We start from the raw sequence: 24,435 nt of genomic DNA, 5'->3' as shown, positions 1-24,435 counted from the left end.
AAAAGACTCCAATGAACTTTAACGTTTTCTGGATCAGATGAGTTCACCAGACTTGCATCTTCTGAAACAGGATAATTAAACTTCTGAACTCAGGAATAGTGGTGAACCATATGTATGTAAAAGGAATTTGATGTTGTAGGAATGGCACTAGCGGTGAGACTTTAGGCATAACTACAATCTAGTCATATAATTCTTTGGCACTTAGGTGTCTGAAATTTCCACTGTGTTACATGGCATAAAAAATCCTGGTAGTGTTAACTTAAGAGTTCTTGTTAAGGCACGTGAGACAAGGAAAAAAATCTTAGATTTCACAAGAGAGAGGTATGATAGGGAAACCACCCGATGACTTCAGTGGGATGAATAAGACCCTTGTAATCCCCAACAGTGTATTAGATCAAGTAATGCAAAAGAGAAGTCCTTCAAGTCCTAGATCAGAAATGTGACTTCCATCAGCTTCTGGCAGGAAATTCAGCTTTCAGCTATGCTACAACTAGCATTACTGTAAAAACAAAATAGGTGGAAATGAAAAACTGCTGTAGTGGAAATTCCTGGCTCGAGGGTATGGAGCAAAACCATAATCTAACATAAATATTGTTTTCTGTGTTAGTTTCATTGTTTGCAACAAGCAATGAGGGTGAAAGACATTGCTTGATTCCTTCTAAGAGGGCTATAGGGAAGATTTATTTCACAAAGAAAGCAAGCTTTTGCATTTCTATATTATAGATTTTGTTTCCATTTAGTCAGTGTACTTCCATATTATAGATTTTTTTTTCCATTTTAAGATGTTAAAATGTGCAGATAATAAGCCCATAGCCGTAAGTTGCATATTTTCAAGCAGAACAGGCAGAATGAAGGTGATGTTTCTTTCAGAGGTGTTCTGGATCACAGTTTTAAAGTTTACTTGCCAGCTCACATATCCTAGTTCTGCAAAAAAGAAAATCCAGTTTCATTTACATTGGCTGAGGTCTGTACCTGTTGCATCTAAAAGCTGTGCCAATACTTGATTTAATCACATAGCCTATGGCAATCCTTTACTCCTGTTTTATTCTAAGAAACCACATATACATTAAAAAAACCCCAACAACTAATTGCCTATTTCTCATGGCTTTGTAACCTAACTTTCCCCCATGCTATATACTTCAGAGTGTTTCTTTTTCTAAAACTCCAGAAAAGAGGTTCATCTATCTAAGATACTCCTTATTGGCATGGTAACTCAAATATATCTCCTAGGAGACAGGCAGCTTCTATCTGGGCAGCTACACCATTTTACAATACAGAAGTTGGACACAAAGGAGTTAAAGCCTAAATCCTCAAAGGTACCTAATTTGCTCTGGAATCACCTTTAAGGATGACAATCATCTCTGCAGATCCTGGCGTGACTATCCCAGAGTCACAAAAGTCTGCAGCAAAGCAAAGAACTGGACTGAGGTCTCCTGAATTCTAGGTTAATGCTTTAGGCATGATCATCTTTTCTTTGAGTTCATCAATCTTCAACTTTCTGTACATGCAATAAATCTAATTTACTTTCTGGCTTTGTCCTGGATTATTCTGTTATTTTTCCTTCACAAGGGACTCACTTTAAGTTGAAAATTGCTAATAGGGACATGTTTTCATGTGGGCACTTCTAAAGTAAGATACCTAAATAAACTGTCGTGGTTATCGCTCACACAAATATCCAACAATTTCAACAGGAGTTATGAATACACAGCAGATCCGAAAATTAGGCCATTTAAGGATCCACATATGGATTCAGGTGTACAGCTTCAAATACCAAAGGGTGTGTTTGAGATTACATCCCATACCAGATACACACTATGTAGAAAATATACTTGCCTATATATTCTTTTGGTAAAGCCATTATACGCCTTTGGAGAGAGCCTTAGGCAAAATTTCTGTATTCAAATACTCACACAGAAATAGGAGACTCTGATCTCAGCTTTGTGATTCAGGCCTGCTTTCTATTACTTGGAACAACAGCAAGTAGTTGCTGGTTGTGCAAGAACGCTGAAGGGTGTGGAAAGGCTACATCTGACTTCGAAGAGCTGTGGCTCAGCAGTGTGCAGTGTGCAGAGCACCTTTGGGCTGAGTCACTGCTAGTGTTATTCATTTTTGCTGTGGCAGTGTGCAAAAGCTCTGCTTCAGATGAGTACCCCATTATTCCAGACACTGTTCAGGAAAACAAGATTCTTGCTATCATGTGCCAGAGTCTTACAAGCCATGCTAAGCCACACATCAAATGCTCTAAGACGTGGTCAGGTAAGCCAGCAAGTGCTAGGTTTCTAACCCTGTACATATGCACTCCCCATTACTCCTGACTTTTACAGTGCTTTCTACTTGCTGACTTTATGCTGGAAGAGAGGATCTAATACATCCACTTACTGATCCTCTTATAGGGACAGACGATTATTCTGAACTCAGTAGGGCTACAGTAGGACCTTAAGCTGAAAGGTGGTGAAATGCTGTCTGCTCAAAGCAGAAGCACTCCCACACTGGAAACGTTACAGTGCTGATTGTGGCTTCTAGGCAGGAAGCTGCTCTACTGTCCTTAAAGAAGGACCACTGCCACTCTCTGTTTCAAAATGACAGTGTCCTTGCTTGCGTGCCATCAGTGCAGGAGTAACTTCTTACACAAAACTCTCAGGCTGACCCTGTGTAACAAAATGAAATTGCAACATGATGGGAGTATGATTTTATTGTCTTGCTGGAACCCATTACAAAATTCCGGCCTTGAAAAAAAAAGGGTGACATGAAAATGGCCTTTGCATGTCCCCACAATGAATGATTCACTTTGAAATGAGTGATGGTTGGCACATCTGTTTGAGAATGGGGCCCCAAAAAGCAGCAAAGAAGCAATGTCACTGTTCTGCCTTTTGCAGATATGCATCACCAGGAAAAATATTCAGAGTCCAAAAGAAACAGGCATGTCTGTCAGCAGCTGTTGCTCAGCTCAGGCAACAACTGCTCTTCTGCCTCCAACCTGCTTGTTTTCTCTTTATATTAGAGCAGCTGCATGCAACATAAAGCTCTAGTTGTAAAATATAGTTGATAGTGGATGTAAACTCGTTATAACAACAGATTGCTCTGACTGCTTCCTAAGCAGTACTGAGTACCTGATAGGCTCACTGGTTTCTGTTGAGGTTAAGGGATTCAGCATATTGTCAGAGATGTCCAATGCTTCCTTAATTCACACCCTTTCCTGCTAGCGGGAAGAGTCAACGTGACTGAACTTGCCAAGAAATGAAGTGACCTATGTACTAGTAAAGCTTCAGCAATACAGCTTTCCTTCTGTTATAAAAATGTCATTAAGGCTTATCTTTTTAAGCAAAGCCTTATAATTTATTTGATGGTGCCTCAGGTCTTTACTGCCTTAGAACAATCATGGCTAATCCATCAGCTATTACCTATCAGCTAATAAAACATGTCTGATGCTTCAAACAGTGCATTCCAGTATGTAATTTTCTAGGCTAAGTAAGGATGTTGCTTGAGGAATACAGCTTTGAGGAAGTCAGCTTAAAAAGTTCCTACACCTTCCTCAGCCCTGGCCACTTTTTCCCACCCCTACACTGCAGTTTTTCCACCATCTCCTCAGTTATTTCACTACCACTATCATGCAACCACAGTATAAAACGGACCCCCTTCAAAAAATAGAAAAGGATTACCCTAAAAATAAAATGACAAACACTGCACTGGAAAAAAACCTGTCTGTAATAATGAGCACCTCAGAAATTTCAGCCCATTCCTATTCCCAGATCTCAAAATAAGTCCTCAAATCCCTTCACGGAAACTCTGATTTGACTGCACGTTACTTAAAAACAGTATTCCTTTCTGGATTAATCTGTCCAAAATGTAGTACAATAGCATAGTAACTGTTGATTATTGGGGAATATCTTTGATTCTAAGAATGAGTAAGGAGAGTCCAATAAAGGAGAACTCAGAGGAACTCACCATGGTACAGGACTACTTGCCTTAATGTTCAGCCTAAACACCGAAATGTAGTTTTTACTGTCTTCAGAAGGGAAGGCCATCTGGTTCACATCTCCGCTGTTGACAAATCACATGAGTACTTTAAAAATCAGTATGAAAGACAAACTTAGGTGCTTTGATTTGCTTTGCAACAGACATGTTTTTCATCTGGAATTTCTTCTTGTGAATGATTACCAAAGTCTTTGGCATTTCCTTTAAGCCTGGGCTGCGAAAAGAGTAGGACATGCACTGGCTTATATGGCATTACATGCATTCCTTTTAGAACATACTGTGTGAGCTTAAGCATGACACACAATTGTTAATTAGTAAATTCTTACACAAGTTTCACAGAACTCACGAAAAAATAAGAACTACTGGGATAAGAACTACTGTCTCTCATGGGAGAAGTGTTAATGCCAAAGGAGCACAGAACACATCAGCTTTTTCATTTTGAATATATATTTCAGTAAATAGTGCTTCAAAGCTCAAGGATAAATTGAGCTCCATCTTGAAACTAGGCATAAAACACTAAAGATTGCAATGAGGCTTCACTAGTGCACTCTACAACTCAGTTTTTTCCCCTTCCTGTCCAATTCCATACCTTGAAGTTCAAGACCTATTACTTATTGACTGTAATAACAAAGACTATGAGTCCAAGTGTAATCTGTAGCTATCCCCCTTTCTCACACTTTTACAGAGTATTTCAAAAACTGATGTGAAAGGTGAAGAGTGACATGCAAGTCAGCAGATACACATCCTGCTCATTTTGCAATATTAGCTGGAAGGAAATTGTTTTCAAATTCAGGTTTAGTAACAATTCACTGATCAAAAATACAACTAAATTATTACATCTCCCTCACTAAAGAGCAAACAAATGCTTAATATTGAACCAATAATTGCATAGGGTTTAGTAGTATCCAGTAGCTGTATGGAATGAGATAAAGCACTTGAACTACTGTCACTGCTCCTAGTACACAGAACTGGATAATTTTATTATCTACAGTACTTTCCAAAGTGACCTTCATTTCACAGAGAAAACCTGTATTTTAAAATTCTGAGAGATGCAGTGTGGTTGCTGTACCTTTACAGGTCCAGAAGTGTAAGCTGAGGCTTTCACCAAAGGCTGCTCCAAGTTAACACAATTATAAATAAGTACCTGCTTATTTAGGCTGCACAGTCAAAGGGATTTGAATATAACACTAGGCACTTACTCTTTAGATGAAGTTACTTGACAAATGTTTATGTCCTAACTATATTAGCTCAATGCTCATGAAGGATGTCACTCTTGAAACACTCACCGTGGTCCACCTCTGATCAATACCGAATTTGCGTTGAATATAAAAGCAACAATAGAGCTTGTGTGCAACAGGAGGAGTGTTAGAGCAGCCATGTTAAGTGTGCTATAAGATCCTGATCTTATAACATACTAGCAGGTTCAAGCTCTGAATGTCGTGAATTGCTGAAGTAACCGTCATCACTTATTGCTTTGCCAGCTTTAATGAAGCACCAGTTGTTACAGGTGAAACTGAGTCACGGAGCCAGGTTTTGGCAAAAACTTGAATAGAATATTTACAATGGTGCTCCTTGCTGGCCTGGGTGATGTCATTCTGAGGTGATCCTGTTATCACACCAGAAAGATTATGCTATCATCATATATCATACTGGGGCAACCTTGACTGCAGCAATCATGAGATGGTGGAGTTCAGGATCATGAGAGCAGGGAGCATGGCAAAAAGCAGGATCACAGCCCTGGACTTCAGGTGAGCTTCATCTTCAGAATCCCATGGGAATCTTCCTGCTTGGAAGAATCTCATGGGAGATCATTCTGGAGAGAAGAGGGGTCACCAGGGTCAGGTGACCTGGAAGGACTATAGAGACACTGGCTGAGCATGCAGCATGCAGGGATAGGTTAGGAAGGGCAAAACACACCTGGAGTTCAATCTGGCAAGGGACATGAAAGGCAACAAGAAAGGCTTCAAACAGGTATATCAGCAGTAAAAGGAAGACTAAGGAAAATGCAGGCCTGCTGCTAAATGGAGAAGAATTGTGGCAGAGAACACAGAAAGGGCAGAGGTACTCAAGGCCTTCTTCACCTCAGTCTTTACTGGTAAGACTGGCCTTCAGGAATCCCTTTCGCCTTAGACCAGTGGGAAAGACTGGAGCAAAGAAGACAGCTGTGGTGGAACAGGATCGGGTCAGGGAACATTTAAATAAATTGGACATATGCAACTCCATCTAACCTCATGGGAGGCACCCACAAGTGCTGGAGGAGCTAGCTGATGTCATTGCGAGGCCACTCTTGATTATTTTTGAAAGGTCATGGTGATCGGGAGAGGTTACTGAGAACTGGAAGAAAGCAAAGGTCACTCCTATCTTCAAGAAGGGCCAGAAGGAGGATCTAGGGAACAGAAGGCTGGTCAGCCTCACCTCAATCCCTGGGAAGCTGATGAAGAAAATAATCCTGGAAACAACTTCCAGACATGTTAAAGACAAGAAAGTGACTGGGAGCAGTCAGCATGGATTTATGACAGGAAAATCATGCTTAACCAATCGATAGCCTTCTATGATGCGAAGACTGCCTTGGTGGATTAGGGGAGAGCAGTATATGTTGTTTATCTTGAGCCTTTAGCCTTTAGTAAGGCTTTCTGCAATGTCTCCGTAACATCCTCACAGACAAACTAATGAAGTAAGGCTAGATAAGTAGATGGTGAGGTGGACTGAAAGCTGGCTGATTTGCCGGGTTCAACAGGTTGTGATCAGCAACATTATGTCGAGCTGGATACCAGTCACTAGTGGTGCACTCCAGGGGTCAATATTGGGACCAATTAACTTTTAGTGTCTTCATTAATGACCCAGATGATGGGACAGAAAGCACCCTCAGCAAGTTTACAATGACACAAAACTGGGAGCAGTAGCTGATACACCAGATGGTTGTGCTGTCATTCAGAGAGACCTTGACAGGCTGGAGACATGGGCCCATGGGAATCTCATGAAGTTCAAGAAAAGGAAGTGTGAAGTCCTGCACCTGGGAAGGAATAACCTCATGCACCAGTACAGGCTGGGGGCTGACCTGTCGGAAAGCAGCTCTGCGGAGAAGAACCCAGGGGCGCTGATGAACAAGCTGACCATGAGCCAGCAATGTGCCCTTGTGGCAAACGAGGCCAAGGGTATCCTGGGCTGTGTTAGGAAGATCATCACCACAGGTCAAGGGAACTGATCCTTCCCTTCTACTCAGCCCTGGTGAGGCCACACCTGGAGTGCTGTGTCCAGTTCTGGGCTCCACAGTGCAAGAGAGACATGAACCTATTGGAGTGAGTCCAGCAAAGGGCCGTGAAGATGATGAAAGGGTTGGATTGTCTGCCACATGAGAAAAGGCTGAGAGAGCTGGGATTATTTAGCCTGGAGAAGAGAAGGCTCAGGAGGGAGCTTATCAGTGTGTATAAGTACCTGATGGGGAGAGTAAAGAAGACAGAGCCAGGCTCTGTGGTATCCTGTGAAAGGAAAAGAGACAATGGGCACAAATTGAAACACAGAAATTCCATTGAAACATAAGAAAAGGCTATTTTACTATAAGAGTAATCGGACACTGGAATAAGATGCCCGGAGAGGTTATGAAGTCTCTGTCCTTGCAGATATTAAAAACTCAACTGGACAAGGTCCTGAACAACCTGCTCTAGTTGATCCTGCTTTGAGCAGGGGTGGTTGAGCTAAATGATTTCCAGAGGTACCTTCCAACCCCAGCTATTCTGTGATCCCGTGATTCTATATCTGGTCTGAAATGGGACCAAATATACTGTATATTTAATCCCAATGAGATGATTAGGCAAGGAACAATTAACAAATCATATCTTTATATACATATTTACATGTATATATTCATATATACATATAAATACATGAAGATATTACAAATAAACATATAAATATAAATATATATAGGATTTGTAATGTGAAAAAACTTCACTCTGGGATTTGAACAATGCTCAGACTGGTAGGCAGAAGTATTCTGGCTCTGGAAGATGTCTGGTTAGATGATAATTGTCATGACATTGGACAGCAGTATTTCCAACCCAGAGAGTGCATGTGACAATTTGTTGAGGAGGCTGTCTGAATTAAGGAGAAATCTCTAAAGTCAGGCACAGGATACTTGAATCTGAATAATCCTGAAAGATGGATTTGGAGGATAAAGGAAAGTAGGGATCTTTCTCCAAAATAAAATGAAGCATTTAAGAGCTAGATTTTGAGACAGATGACAGCGAACATCAAAGTAACATGTTTTTGTTCCCATGTCAGCTTCAGAGAAAGGGAAAACATTTTTAGCTGTGGTGATAGATTTAGTACTGGCATCAGGAAATGGTGAAGCGGGGAAGTTCTGTCTTTCAGGGCTATGTTACAAATGAGGCGGTGAGTGGTGAGCATATAATGTTGCTGCATTTTATTTTTTACCAATTGTGAGGGATCCCCCATCTACAAGATTTGTTCCGTCAGACTTCCTGAGTGGTGGGAAAGTCAGAGTACTTTTAGATCATCTCAAGGATTCCTAGGAAGGAGACACTGAACACAGAGGAGAAACACAGAACATCTCAATGTACCTGAAGTCCTATAAGACTGGCAAATTTGTATTGGATTTGGTGTAACAGAACTTGGCCAAATGCCTCAACTAGAGTGGAATAATTGGAATACATGAGAGTAATCTTTGCAGGAGAAAAACTTAATTCCTCACCTTTAAAACCTCACCAAAGCCAAAAAGTAGATGTAAACATAATGTCTAACCAGGAAAAAGAGGTCCTAGGTCTCTTGCTTTTCTCATTTACTCTCTGACAATCAACGAGAAACTCTCCTGGAAGACATCATTCTACCCAAGGAGTCACTATCCTCCAAAACTGCAGCATTCATGGAGATTTTGCAGAAGCAATGGAAAATGTTTTCTGAAAAACTGTGTGATTGACAGGATGAACCTTACAAAAGACTGTCAGGCAGTGTGCAGTGAAGCACACCACTTTACAAATGAAGTGATAAAAGACATGCTGGGATCAAAGCTCATAAAGACTCTAACAGTTCCCAGCGGTTACTATACTTCAAGAAGAATGGGGAGGGATATGGTTTTGTGTAGGTGGTAAAACATTCAGCTCAGTGACTATCCCAAGTGCATACCTTATGCCCATAATGGATGATTTCCTGGTTAACTGTATTAGGATCAGATATCTCAACAAGTTGGACTTAACAAACAGGTATTGGAAGACCTTCAGGAAAAAAGTGCTAGCCAAAATCTAATTCCTGAGTGTAAGATTATATCCTTGATTTACATTTAAGGTTCACTTTTTTTTTCCTGGTTTGGGTTTGGCACAGACCACTACTGGCAACACAGTTGTTTATACTAAATTAGAAGTGAGTAGATTCCTGTATTCTGATCGCATTACTTTATATGAGAGTAAATTAGCTCTGAGATAGAAGTAAAAGAAAGAGTGCTATAAAACAGTAATTTTCATATCTTACATTGAATCCCAATGATAAATATTTTTCCTACAATAAATGGGTGAAGATGTCTTTTGTTCAAAGATCTTTTTCAATAACAGCCATGGTTAGAAGCTGGATCCTGATGACAAGAGCAGCTATCACTATCTTTTGCAAAGGGCTGTTTTCTCATATTGATGCCAGACTGCTTTGCTACAGTTAGTGAAGGAAAGGCATTACTACATAATTCAAGGGAGTTCTTGAAATTTCAGTGATGAAGAACTATTGCTCTGGTCCTGTGGGCAGTTTCTAAGAGCAGGTCTGTTGCACCTTAGAGCACATGAGAATCCAAGCCTGGAAAGGGCAAATGCTGAAGGATAATACTGAAGAGAGGGTAGTGTGGGAATGGTGGAGGGAGATTAGGGCTTTCAGAACTTCAAGAAACACCTTAGCAACTGACAAAAGCATAAAGCCATCTGCAGTCCTAATCATGACAGTTTATGCTAGGTCAGATCTTGGTTGATGATGGTTTGATAAAACATCAGACCCACAGTCATACTGCACGCAAATCAGTCATGCAGAAGTAAGATCTACCTCAGTGTTTAGATCAGATTGTGAAATAACTACTTTCAATTGTCAAGTCACTTTCTTTTCAAGAATTAAGGAATAGCTTCATCACTTCCCCCAAAGCACCATTGTGAATTGCAAATGCGTTAGAAACACAGGATGCGAGAAGATATGATTCAGAGGACTATTAAGCCAGGATGGTTAGATATGTATTTACACTGTTAAACAATAGTCTTCTTAATTTCAAGCTCACAAAATCTGAGAAACTGTGCACACAAATGGTATTTATAGCACAAAAATGTTAGAATACTGCAGGTAGCCCACAGAGGCTTAAAATGTGAATTCTGTCTTTATATCACTGGGCCTTTAAAAAACTAGAGAGCTACTTGCGAACGCCTGAAAAAAACAAGATACAAATTCACAAATTCTCCCATCACACAAGTGTTCTGATTTGCTATTATACACCTATGAGGAGTGGGAGAAGGCAAAACAGGTCATACGTAAAGTATTTGTGTTTCACCTACTGCTGAAACATATTGTTTCTATCTTGTTTCACATCTTTGAGCAGGGGGGTTGGACTAGATGATCTCCAGAGGTCCCTTCCAACCTCAGTGATTCTGTGATTCTGTGATTTGGTCTGCCATTAAGATTACTGACCTGTTACTCATCCTTTATAAATTTTGAAGTAATAGGCAGTAAAGGCAGTGTTGAATTATCAGTGTTACAAAATCTATTGGAGTTAAAGGAAGTTCTCTATAGCAGAAGCTGCCAAGAAGTCAGAAAAATGTGAATTATTCCCTGGGGTTTTCAATTTCCTATAGGAATAAAATTACAGCATTAAGTGAAGGAAAGAAGAGGGGAAACCAGTGGCAAGAAAGATGAGTTTGGTTCCCCTGAAAAAGTGACTTCCTAGCACAGTGTTAGTAATCAGAAAAGGCATATGCTGGAGGTGCTGTCATTGCTCTTCTTAACAAGTGGGACTGGGTGGGAATAGACAGGACCTAGGTTCTGTTCCCATCTCAGCTGACTTTCCTGACTTCCGTCTAGTGTCCATAACAATAACAATGTTTCTGCAGCGTCCTACCAAGAGGACTCCAACAGGAGCAGACTCCTTATGATATGTTTGTTCCACTTTGGCACAAATACAAACAGAGTTATTCACATGGCCTTGGTGTCACACATATGCTGTTCTCACTGGATTCTGCAGAGTTCAGCAAATGAGAAATCAGGGGTAGGTGAATTTTCAAGCTGTTCTATTCTCAGATTTCAAAATATTGGCTTCATTCCTTTTTCCTATTCCAGTTCTCCCTAACACAAAGGGAGGAAGTAGGGACTTGAGGAAGAAACATTCCTTCCTTAAAGTGCCATCTTTTCAAAACTTCTAAATACACTTTTGTGTATTTGAGTGAAGTCAGTTCTATACTTCTCAACTTCTTACCTCCCAGTGTTTGCTCTTTCATAATCTCAGAGGAGACGGAGTGTTTGCAGTGTGCTTAACACCTGTCATGAGAAAGCAAGAGGTTTCAGAGATCAGCTAGGCGGGTTCCGGGAAAAAGGGAGGAAAAAATGAAAGATAAGCTTAGTGATTATAAAACCTAACATCTAAACCGTGAAGCTCCAAATTGGGGCAGAAACATTTGCTATCAGGTGAGTGTGAGCTCTGACGAACGGGCTCTTCTGGCAAGCACTTCCCTCCTGCTGGAGACGTTCCACTTTGAACATTCCAGGTGAAATTTAAATCATGACTTAGCCAGGGGTAACGTGCGATGGAGATTGGCTCTGTAGCTGAGTAGCTGCATGGTCAGTCTTACAGGACACCTTGATTCACATTGCTCCTCCATATCTGGCAAAGCAGGGATTTAATGCCCAAGTCCCCTACATAACTTGGGAAAGTCCTCTTGAATAGCATGTGACTCCATACACACTCTCTGATGCTTTTATACTGTGTTTTCATTCTGTGTTTACAGACCAGTGGTCTGTAGCAATCTCTCCGGATACAGGCTCACACAAGTAACATTGTCAGCGTGCTCTGAGCAAACACAAAGCCTGTGCCCCACCTGCCAGAGACGTTTCTGTGGTCAGGTCTAAAGCTCCAAGCACTTCCCGTATATTAGTACTCACACGTTCCCAAACCTGCCTACAAGATTTAGGTGCATTTTGTGCTTTGCATGTGCTGAATTGTGGTTTTGAAAGCAGCTATGATGCTAACAGAGATGAATGGGAATCTCTGCCTTCTCCACCTCTTACTTTCGTTCCTAGAAGGCATTTTGATAAGACAGAAAGCTTCTATGCTTGGTCAGCATTTGTTTGGTACTTACTTGGAACACAGGAGTGTTTTCCTTCAGCTCCAAGGTCAGAGGTCTTTGTTTAAGGAGCTAAAAACTCTGTCTTGGGTTCATATGATGTAAACATACATACAAACAGTCTGCTTAATGCAGATCAGTTTCACGAGGAGCCAGAATCCAACACGTTGCAAAGAGAGGGCCCTCATGGATGAAATGCAGTGAAGACTACCATTCCCTTCCTCTCCAAGTTTCTGTCTTCACCCTTTGTTCCCTTAGGTGCAGACAAGAAGGATATACATAAGCCCTCTACTTCCTGTTCAAACTGATTTTCCTCCATACAACTGAAACTTTGGAAACAAAAAATGCCTTGATGATTCACCCACAGCAATTTGAGGTCAACACACCCTCTTCTGTCTCCGACTAGCTCTTATGCCTTGTATCTTCTTACTACATCCAAGTTTAGGACCTCTTTTTGTTCATAATTAGGTCCAGTGTAGAAGTATGACTCCATTGATTTTAATTCATTCCCTTCTATACCAGTAGGCAGACGACTAGAACTGCAATAACCATGTATCACAGAGTTGTTAATTCTGCTTTGCTTTGCAAGCATCACTAGCAGTAGATTTGAAAATACAGTAGCTTGAGAAAAACTATCATTATTTCAGCCTCCTCTCTCAAGTAGATGAGGGATACCAAGAAAACAGATTTCTGGTTTGGGCACAACTAAGGGGGCATAAACTTTCAAAGGAGAGGAGAGGAAATAAGTGACTGAGTGTGAGGACAGGAGCAAGGTCTGCTCCTAAATGTTCTCTGGTCTTTTTACTTAGACTCAACGACTGTTTCTGCTCAGTCCTGAGTTCACAGTACAAGATAGATATGAACCTTCTGGAGCAAGCCCAGTGCAGGGCTACTAAGATGATTAAGGGAAAGAAGCGTCTGACTTACGAGGAAAGGCTGAGAGAGCTGGGATTGTTCAGCCTGGAGAAGAGAATGTTCAGCCGGGAGCTGATCAGCGTGTATAAATATCTGAAGGGAGGGTGTAAAGAAGACAGATCCAGACTCTTGTCAGTGGTGTCCAGTGACAGGATGATAGGCAATGGGCACAAACTGAAACACAGAAAGTTCTGTCTGAATCTAAGGAAAACCTTTTTTACTGTGAGGGTGACTAAGCACTGGATGCCCAGAGAGGTTGTGGAGTCTCCATCCTTGGATATATTCAAAAGCCGTCTGGACCTGGGCCTGGGCAACCTGCTCTAGCTGACCCTGCTTGAGTTGGGCTTTGGAGTAGATGATCTCAAGGTTCCTTCCAACCTCAGCCATTCTGTGATTCTGTGATTACTGGAAGTCTTTGCTTTGTCAAGCTAAATAAAATATTTGTTTGAGAAGCTCTTTGGTCCATATATTGTAATTGGTTTTCTGTTACTTAAGATGATTAATAAAAAGCATTATTTAATACAAACAACTTGCAAGACAACGTATGATGACACTGCCTGAAACACTGGAAAGTCCCTGAGTAATCTTACTGTAAATTTTTCTCTTAATAATGCAACTAATGCAATTAAACCACAGTGGGCACTTTTTCTCTGAAGAAGTAGCTGCATGTTGATCAGCATGAATATCTTGATCACACTTCAGGCAGCATCCTGTCCACGTTTTTTTCTTAATACTACTTCCCTTTATGGAGATGACCTCATTTCCTACACAGTAACTACATACACAGGGAAATCCCAGGAATATACAAAGACAGATATTTTCCATCAAAACTGATCTGTAAATGAGATTTGATTGTATTGTGAATAGGTCATAGGGCACAATAAGGAGTGTAATTTTGGACTCCTTTCGACTGCTGAAAACTGCAAATAAAGTTCTGAGTCAGCAATAAATCTTCCGACTGAGGCTCAGGGACTGCTGAAGCAATGCTCAACCTCATCATCAATAAATTTTAGGTGCCCAGCTAAAAGGGTGGAAAAAAATTCCTATACAGGGAATGGGGAGTATTAAATGCATTAGACTGAGATCCAGAACAACCAGCAACATGAACAAGGGGAACTTCAGCTGACTAACAAAAAGCGCACAGCAAGAAGTGATAGTGTTGGTTTCAGAGGTATTATATAATTGTCTATTGCGGGAACATTTGCTTGTGCAGGGGGAAGATCCACATTCCACATCCTCTCTTGAGAGAACTGAGAGGCACTTTTCCTGCCTTCAAAGCAGAGATTTCAACATCAGTGTAAGTGGAAAAAACTACTCACCAGCCTAGGTGTTGAAAGTCTATTTCTCTGCAGCAAGAATCACGGGGCCACACAGAAAATACAGGAGTAGGGAACATTACCTCCTGCAGTGTGCGGAAGTATTGCTGTGGGACAGCACAGTTCTGCCTCTGTTCCTTGTTCTCAGAACACTTTGTGCAACTTCATGACCAACTTGTTAAGTCACTTCCACACTGACCTTTGTAACACCTGCCCAAATAGAAGACGGCTCTAGGAAATACACTACATTCTATTTCCAGCATTTTTAGAGACAAATGAATGCAATTTCCACTCCTGTTAATGGTTTTGAATGTCAAGCATAAACAGCTTCAGGAAGAGGGGCACAGGAAACTACAAGAATTTCAGTGAGCTCTTCCTGGAAAGGGCTCATCAGAATGAGTTAGGCTTTCAGAATCGCATATTAATTAAACAGCTAACAAAAGAAAACAAATTAGTTGGGCACACATGTAGAGGGCCGATCCAAACACTACTGAAGCACATCAGGAAGATCAGGTACTAAACATATATCTAACATGTCAAACACATATCTAGCATATTAATTTACAGAAGTTTATTCCATATCTTTCATACAAAAATCTTTCAATGTCACAGCTTGCAAACTTAAAATCTTGACTTTTCTGTTGCTTTTAGATTAAGAAATAATTAAGGGTATCTTTTTGTATTTGTAACTGTCAGATGAATGCTCTATTTGGCCATCTCAAGTCAGTCAAGTTGTCTTAGGTATGGTTCACAGTAGAGGCTGTCTCACAGCCAAGAGAAAATACAGATGAAACTAAAGATCCAGGCTGCCAGGCAAGGAAGCAAAGAATCTGAAACATTTTCCCCTTTGCAGGTCACAAGTACGCACAGATTTTGCATACAGGGTCACAGAAGGGTAAGAAAATAAGAGCAGGAGTTTGTCAGAAGAAAACCTAAAGCTCAAGCTGGACTACCCTTTCTTGCTGAGCCTCATGTTAAAAAAAAAAAATTTGTCATTTTCACTGACTCAGCTATTCAGCTATTTCTAAATGATATTTAAATGTTTGGATCTAAAATCTTAGGCAGAGAGGCGGAATTTCTACAGACATCAGTGAGCAATCACTGAGGGAGATGAGGACAAAGCAGTGAAAGGGGTCTCCAGGGGAAAGAAATACCCCAGCAGCCCCAGGAGTATACAGACATGTAAAGCTCCAGGTTACGCGCTCTTATGACAAGAGAGTTCAAGCTTTTCAAAAGCCATATTTATGACACTTAGGACAAAGAAAATGCTTATTCAACTGGAGGCTGCCAGATACAGTTTATGATACTCACATTTAAGGCTTATGAATTGTTCCTTTCAGTAAGAGACTGTATGTATTAAAAATTCAGCAGCTTTTAATTCTTGGTATTATCTGCCTCACTTTTCCAAAACTGGGTCCTTGTAAATGAATCCAAACAATTCCTTTCTTTCCCCCAAATTACGAGAGTTTAACAACAATACATATGCTCTTTTCATTTATGGTTCGTCTTTTCTGACTTCTCTCTGTAACCATGAAAGGAACTTTGCATTTCCTGATGTGGGTTTTCTGAAAGCTGATTGTTCCAACACCAGCTCCAGCACTCTCTCTCCTCAGTTGTTCCATATACTCCATATACTACTCCATATATGCTCCATATATGCTCCATATATTACTGTATCAACATTTGTTATACCGTAATCATTATATCATACATGACAGAAGTAAGATATATAAGCCCTCTCTTTTGTATTTGAGTAGTAACAAGGTACAATAGCCACAAACTTATCTGTCTGGATCAAGAAGGCAGAAATAATGTTTCCTTAAAACACAACAGGCAGCAAGTTTTACACAAAGAACACCGTATCACCTTCATTGCACGTATAGTACAGAAGCAATCATTATACCGCTGAAATTAACAGGAAAGAATAGTTTCTTTTGTTTATTTGGAAAAGAGAGTTCTACACTCCAGGGGCAATGGGAATTCACACTTCCACTTTCTTTCTGTATGTATGCATTTCCATTGATACACTCATTTACATTTCTGTAAAATGTTTGCTGTTCACGGTAATAGTTTGCAGGAAAAACAAATCCAGAGATAAGAATGAACAATCAAACCATGCTCCTACCAGGCAACAGGACAACATTTTGTAAAAACAGGTAATCCGGAGAAGATGTGATAGAGGTCTATAAAATTATGGAGGGGATGGAGATGAGGGATAATGACTGATTGCTCGCTCTTTCCCCATAAAAGAACTAGGGGGTATCAAATGAAACTAGGCTCAGAGTGGGAGAATACTAGAGATAAGTATCATATACACTTGACCTTTTCTTACACATTCCTAGACATCTAGCAGTTCTAGAAATGATATTAGTTCATAGTTCTACCAGTTCTTAAAAAATAAAAGAGAAAAAAAAACACAACGAAACACAGATGGAATGTCACAGATCATATGCCTTCCACCAGAACTGGAAAGTCATACAACATAACATAATAATAATAGAAACAAGTATGAAGGTACAGAAGAAAATAATCACAATAGTCACAATACTCAAGAAAATGAGTATTACAAAAATCTATACATTCCATGAAGCTAACCGCAGGGCACTATTAGACGTATTTTACATTTTTATATTTCTTTAATTAATAATGAGTTCTCTGTTAATGAAAAGCATGGTCATCATGGTCATTGAGGGAGAGGGGTTTACCCACTTGAGTGTGACTCATTTTATGATAGCATCTTACACGTTCAGGAGTTTCCACTGGTACTACCCACATGCAATGCTGGAGTACAGGCAGGAGGCCAAGCCGGTATATAAACAAGGTAGGTCCCAGAGCACAGCCATAAGCCACCCTCTGGGCTATAGGAGCTCACCTCTCCATACAACCAGAGTCAGGAGACGCAAGGGAGAAATATTCTTGCACCATCATGAAGGGCAAGGTTGTTGCCGCTGTTCTGACTCTTCTCCTAATCTCCGTGGTTGGAACAAAAGGTAAAGAAGTCCTTCCTAAAACTTTCATGACTAATTGCTAGTGTGAATGCTGACAGGGAGAGATATTGTGCTTTCTTAAAAGTGCAGCAAATAATTTTGTGCCTCAAATATTAAAAGAATTGGAGGTCAGATCTTATTTTCAGGTGAAAGGATGTAAGTCCACATATAATCTGATGCAGCAGAGATTGGCCATATAAAAACATAGTTCTACAATTGCTGGCATTCAGTAGCTATGTTTTTGCATTTCTCTAAACCACTAGCTGCTGTAACAGTCATTTTTTGGATAGGTACTGTTATTAGGTAGCCTAAAAGAATGAGTGAAGGCAATTTTTTCAAGTCCTCCAACTCCTAAGAAAGAGAATTATGACTACTAATACTGTAAGAAAAAGAACATGCTGTGTTTCCTGTGCCAATAGTGAGACAGCCTACATATCTACCATGTTTTTTTGTTATTTCCTATTCCTGTTTTACAGGTAAGGCCCTGGCACGTTCAGGGATTGAACTTCGATGCCAGTGCATAAGCACCCATTCCAAATTCATCCATCCCAAGTTCATTCAGAATGTGAACCTCATCCCAAGCGGACCACACTGCCAGAACGTTGAAGTCATGTAAGTACTTCTGCGGTAGTCATTCTGTTTCTTAACAAGAAGGAAACAGCTTTCACATGAGTGATGATGAGGTTGTTCTCTGAAAGGTGTTACAAGCTAGTAGGCCCGGCTACTCAGAATCCAGAGCTGTAACAGTCATTGCTCCTACAAATGTTTCTTTACCTGTTATAGGACATTTTTGCCAATCTCCATGTTTACATTTTCAATACTCAGTGCAATATGTCAACTTAAACCTTAAATTTTCCAAAATTCTGAATTCCACCAGCATAAGAGAGGAGAATTAAACACACTGAGCTGTGCTGATGAAGTGAATAAAACATGTATTTTAATGAACTAGGCCAAAAAATGAACACACTTTTACCCAAGTCAATGAAGAAAATTCCACTAGCCTGCAAATCATAAAATCCAGTCACAATTCCTGAAGCCTTACTGTGACAAAATTCCTATGGAAGAGCCAGTACGGTTTCTGAGTGAAAACGGAAAAATTTACCCCTCAGTTAAAATCCATTATGAATACAAACAAAACTATGTGAAGATTCGAGCAATTTTGAAACCATATAGAATCCTACAAGTGATTGAATACATTCAAACAGACACAAGAAGATATGAAATAATTTAAGAAACTACGTATTAGGCTACAGCTTCAGTTGACACAGCTTAAAGTAAAATAGAACATGTCAGGGCACACCTGCTATCCTGGCATAAACTAAGAAAACTGCGATGACGTTAAGAGAAAGGGAGAATTGCCTTGGAATTCACCAAGTTGATCTTTTGCCTTCCTTTCTTCTCTCTGGTGCAGAGCTACTCTGAAAGATGGCAGAGAAGTGTGTCTGGAACCCACTGCTCCATGGGTGAAGCTGATCATCAAGGCAATTCTGGACAAGTGAGTCTTTTGTTCTCAATGAGAACTGCTTACTAAAAAAAAATAATACTATAAAAGAGGTAGCAAACACGCACAGCATAAACTGTTCAAAAATTATGTCTCCTCAGGGCAGTTGCTATCCTTTCTGTTCACTGTATCTCTTAACTGGGACACATATAGTGATTGTTTTGAGCTTTAATTATAGCATTAGGTTCAATCCCTTACTGGGCCACACACTCCCTGTAAATGTTAGCTACAGGTCTGGTAAGGCAGAAACATATTGAAAACCTACAGCTCAGGTGCTCAGCTCTTTGGAAATTCAGGCATTAACTGACTGGCTTTACTCTTGCTTGCAGTGGTTTAAAACAAGAATAAGTCTAAATTAATAGCACTTAGATGAGTGAGGGAGAAATCAGGCCCAACAGTAATTAAGTGAGGCATCAAACCACAGAAGCCCACCGAGTTACTGAATACTTGTGGAAAGATGAGTATGTATCAGCTTCCCTCAGGTTCAGTAAAAGCTTTTAAGGGGCTTGGACACAGAATCACAAACCCTTAGCTGCTGATTTCACCTGATTCCAGTGAGTGATAGCAGCTTCATCGGCAAGTTTTAACTGTCTCTTTCTTTGCAGGGCAAATGGCAACACTGAGACAGTGTCCTAAGGCAAAGAAGAAAAATGCCCTAACTCCTCCATGAAGGCAAAATGGGAGACATATCAATCAAGCTTCAGGCAACTGACCTCCTCCTACCTCCTGCATTCACACTTTTAACAGCATCTGGATAGTATGCATTCCCTGTTTGCATCCTTATTTGAAAGCAGTACTTCAAGTTTTTTTAAGAGCTCTCATTGTGTGAGAGAGAAACCACTTAAACTTGAAAACACAGACAGAAAAATGACTTATTAAAGGAGAGAGAGATGATTTTGAAGTTATTTCTGCTAAACATAGCTGTATTAGTGCAGTGCACTCTCAGCACAGCTTTTGCTAAATGACACCCTCCTTTTTTTGCTAATAGATTAGCAACAGAGCAGTGACTTGGTGAGAGAGAATGACTTCTCTCCTAGTATGCACAGCTAGGCAGCATCAACTGTGCCTAGGTCACCATCATTCGGAGGGTGGGCTACTGACCAGAAGATAGCGGTTCTCAGAAATAGAAGGCCAAAATTCATGAGGCATTAGTTTTTGTGTCATCATTTTCAAGATATTATGAACTAGTGTTGGGAAGGTTTGAATACATATTTTAATGCCATACTTTGCTTTAAAAAAGCACAACTTTATTTATTTATTTGGATTCTATTAGATGTTTAATATTGTTTCTCTGATATTAATTACTTAATTTATACTTTTGCATAAGAATGTAGTTGGATTTATTTATTTATTTATTTATTTATTTATTTTTGGAAAACATTGATGTTCATGTGCCTAAGAAATGCTTGTTGCAATGTTTTTATTTCCATATTGTATGTTATTAATTTTCTTATTTAAATAAAGAATTAAAAAGAGGATGAATTTTTTCTCATTTTGTATCTCTTGAATGGGTCTTACAAGGACAAGTGGCAGCTGAGCTGAGGGGACAGCTCATTATCACAGCAACTGCTTGCCTCCAGAGAATACAGATGATTTTCAATAGGAAGTAATGTAAAGGAAAGTGATTGACTTGCTTCCTCTTTTTCTGCCAGATTCAGTGTTTTCAGTGGTCTGGGTGATTGTTCTTGAACTGTCACAGGTAATAATCTTGAGTGCCAATAAAATTCACAAAGTAATGAATAAATAACGGTTAGTCACAGAAATTCCCAGGCTATAGCAGTGGTGGGGCTCAGACAGAACATTACCTGAGAATTTGGCACTAAACAAGCCTTTTTATTAACATCAAGTATTCAGGGATACCTGACAGACATTAAGGAAGTCATTAACCATCCTCCCTAATTCCAGAGGGGAGGGAGGACTACATCAGGAGGAAATCCTAAGAAATAGGGTTCAGATTGTACAGCCATGTGTCTGTGACACAGTGATGCAAAGAAATAGTTGAAATGCAAGCAGCAAACGCCAGAGAAAATGAGAAAGTTGAGCAAATCTTCTGATACTTGTTTTTCTTCCAGTAAGGAGCTACTCCGTATTCTGCACAAGCAGGTATGTTTACTCATGGTGCAAGAAGATAAAGAGGGAGTTTCTGCTATTGCTTGAGCAATCTTTTGTGCAATATGATAACTATGCCAACCACACTTTGCCCCTCAGCCCCACCTCTGCCCCTGTCCCATAGCATTGCATTAGGCAGACTGCTAGATCTCATCCTCAGAATGTAGAGGGCAAAATATCTCGAGAGGCCATGTGTTGTTTGGACTTGTCTTAAAATAGGAGGACTTGCCAGTTTCTGACTGATTTTTACAAGCTGGCTTCATTCAGAAATCTAATTCAGAGGCAAGCATGTCAGAAATACCAGTCAAGAACGGGGAGAGGTGGGAAAGAACCACAGACAGACCCACTTTACACACACACCCATAAGAGCATGTGTGTATCATCTTACAGGATTGGCACCAATATCAGTGCTATATGGATGTATACATTAAGTGCATAACCTTTTTCACCAGTAGTATCCCAGTCATGTTACTGGGAGCTGAATCAGGGTCAAGGGCTCTTGTCACAAATGCTTCTGTCCAAAATGTCTGTAATGGCTGTGCTCCCAGGACCCCAGCCAGGACATCTGCCTGCGCAGCAGCTGAATCATGTCTCTTCTTTTCTCCACAGGTTTTCACTCACCAGAGTGAAATGATTCAGAGGTTGGCTAGAAATAATTAAATACTGTATTTCTATTCTACATGCACTCACAGGATGCTTTTCTTAGGAAAAAACTAACAATCCTCACGCTTCCAAAAACACGTTTCAGTGCTCTCAGACACCCAGCACAAACTAAGAGAAGCACTGCACCTTTTCTGACTTGATGAATACCTTTGTCAAATGTGGGATGAACTTCTGTGTTGCCTCTTCTTTTGCCACTTCTTTCTCTTCAAAGTTGAACTTGAAATCTATGAAATGAGTAACTCTCTGGGCAAAATATTTTTAAGTTGAGACACTTAGAAGTCAACCAGTTGGCTTTAACTACCTCCTTCCTCTAAGCAATATAAAAGAGATAACATGAAACATGTGCAGCCAAATTCAAGCCAGTATGTGGTGAAGGGAAATAGAACTGTATCTGTACTAGACGACAAAATCTAGTGCATGCACAGTATTTCTGTCCAGCCACCTTCCTTCTCACTAAATGCAGCTCAGTTTTTTCCTCTGCTTATTGCTACAGCTTGTGTCCATCCAAATCCTATGCTGGGCTTCTGCTAAGCATCTAAATGTTTAGGTCTTCAAAAGGTACAGATGGTATATAGCTGTCTTGTCACTGCATTATCAGGGTAAAAATGACTGTGCATTAAGACGATTTTACAGACCAGTAGCATCTCAGTGTTTGAAATCACCTGCCATTATATCAGGTGAGATATTTTTGAGCTGTAACTCACCATGCAAAATATTTCCCTCCTCCGGCTTTTGCAGATTTCTGGGAATGGCAGATCAGTGGCATCACCTCTGTGAGAACTTAGGTCTTAGAAGGGATATTTACACACATAAGTGTGTAGTTCGTATATCCTTCCCTCACATCCCTTGGAAATAGCAACTTGTTTGTTAAACAGAAAACTTTTACCTTCATCCCAAAAGAAGTCTGTGTAATAAGACTACTGATAGCCTATTCTAGCATAAATTCCTGTATTGCAAAGAAACCATAGCACCGAACATATATAGCAAAAATCTGGAGAATCAATTTATGAAGTCATGTTATCACAAAGATAGAGAGTTGTGAAAGAAAATGTCATGGGAAATCAGATGAAAGGGCTAAAGAAAGAGATCTGAAGGGCAGTGAACTCTGAAGGTTTGCTCCATAACTGTATGAAAAATTCTCTTCCAGCAGCAAAGACATTCTCTCTCTTCCTGTCTCAGCAACTCTGCAACACTTATTGCTCAAAGCTCTGGGCAAATGGTACAAACTAGCTTTGACATGATTACATCCTGGACAGCTCTGAGTATAACTGTGCTTAATTAACTCTTAGAGTTTTGGAGAATGGTTCCATCAAGAATACTTTTCTCTGGCTGATCATTATTATTTTTTGCAAGTGATCTGAATTTTCAATAAGCTTTGTCATTCGTAAGTAAAAAGCAGTGTTTGTATTAGCATGTGTTGGGACGCCGTGGCAATTTCTGGGGGGAAAATCCACTTCTGTCAGGAAAGTGATATTTAATGTATGCCTAGACCTAAGAAGAAATGTTTGGCCAAGGACAGGACCCTTTTTCTAAATGTGTCCATGTATCTCTTCCTTTCTGAATGACAACTTTTTCCTATTTGTGCTTTTATTCTTGGTAGGCAGGCCAAGGACCGTGCATCCTAAAAGCAAGAACTAGGCAGTTTGGAGGAGAGAATAAACAATATAACAGATGATCATGGCAGAAACTAGTAAAGAATATGTGGACACAGCTGATGATCTAGATTTTAAAGTGATTTTATTTAGGTACAGAATCTGGCCAGGCACAAGTGCACTATGAAAACATGTACGCATTTTCACTTAAAGAAGAGATGTAAATTTAATTTTAAATGCATCTACATACCAGCAGCTCTGAAAATTAAACTTTTGTTGCTGTGCAGATTCAGGTAATTTTTTTAATCTAAAAGTCTTAAGAAAATCATATTGTCTATGATTAATAAAAACAGGATTGACAGAAAGTAATGTTCTTTGCGTCATAGGTTCAAAAAATTGATTTGATCCATTTAACCAGCCATAATTGCATTTTTCTTTCACAGCTAAGGCCTTGGCAAAGACAGGGAAAAATGACTTCCAATGCCTGTGCATAAACACTCATTCCAAGTTCATCCCTCCCAAGGCCATTCAGAATGCTAAACTAAATCGAAGTGGACCTCACTGCAAAAAGGTGGAAACCATGTGAGTACTTTTGCAAAATACCACTTTTCTTTCACTGGAAGAAAATGACTTTGCATTTCATACCTTTGTCACTTATGTAGTTTGGATGGAATTACATATTCCCTGTGACGCCTCAATACATGCTAAATATAAGATTAGCCTTTTATCTGAAGGAACTAGCTAGTTTCCTGACAATGTTACAAGCCGCCTCCAGATGCAATTTTAAAAGTCTCTCTATGCTAATATCTTAATTATGACCAATGTCAGAGGACAGAATTAGCTCCCCCTACACACATCAGGGGAATAATTAGTAATCTGTACAATAAACAATCAAAGATGTAATGCTGACCCCATTAATATGAATTCAAATAATTTCCATTAACTTGACCTACAAGTGACGAAGTTTTGAAATGCTGAAAGTTATTCCTTATGACAGAATTCCATACTGAGCATTTTCTTGAGAGAAAATGTGTTGGTGTGGGACTTAAACTGAAACTGTAAAAT

The 24,435-nt window shown here is 39.9% G+C and overlaps 1 protein-coding gene across 1 annotated transcript; it reads left to right on the top strand.

Annotated features, from left to right (window-relative positions):
- The first annotated feature begins 17,444 nt into the window (after positions 1–17,444).
- Positions 17,445–19,004, top strand: LOC106491802 (interleukin-8-like). The gene is made up of 3 exons (XM_013951493.2): positions 17,445–17,508; positions 17,982–18,117; positions 18,917–19,004. The coding sequence occupies exons 1-3, from the start codon at positions 17,445–17,447 to the stop codon at positions 19,002–19,004; spliced, it is 288 nt and encodes a 95-aa protein (XP_013806947.2).
- The last annotated feature ends 5,431 nt before the right edge of the window (positions 19,005–24,435 follow it).

Source organism: Apteryx mantelli, chromosome 5 (genome assembly GCF_036417845.1).
Source record: "Apteryx mantelli isolate bAptMan1 chromosome 5, bAptMan1.hap1, whole genome shotgun sequence".
Taxonomy (NCBI): domain Eukaryota; kingdom Metazoa; phylum Chordata; class Aves; order Apterygiformes; family Apterygidae; genus Apteryx; species Apteryx mantelli.
The sequence above is the reverse complement of the archived record's forward strand: the minus strand, read 5'-3'. Positions and strand labels throughout refer to the sequence as shown.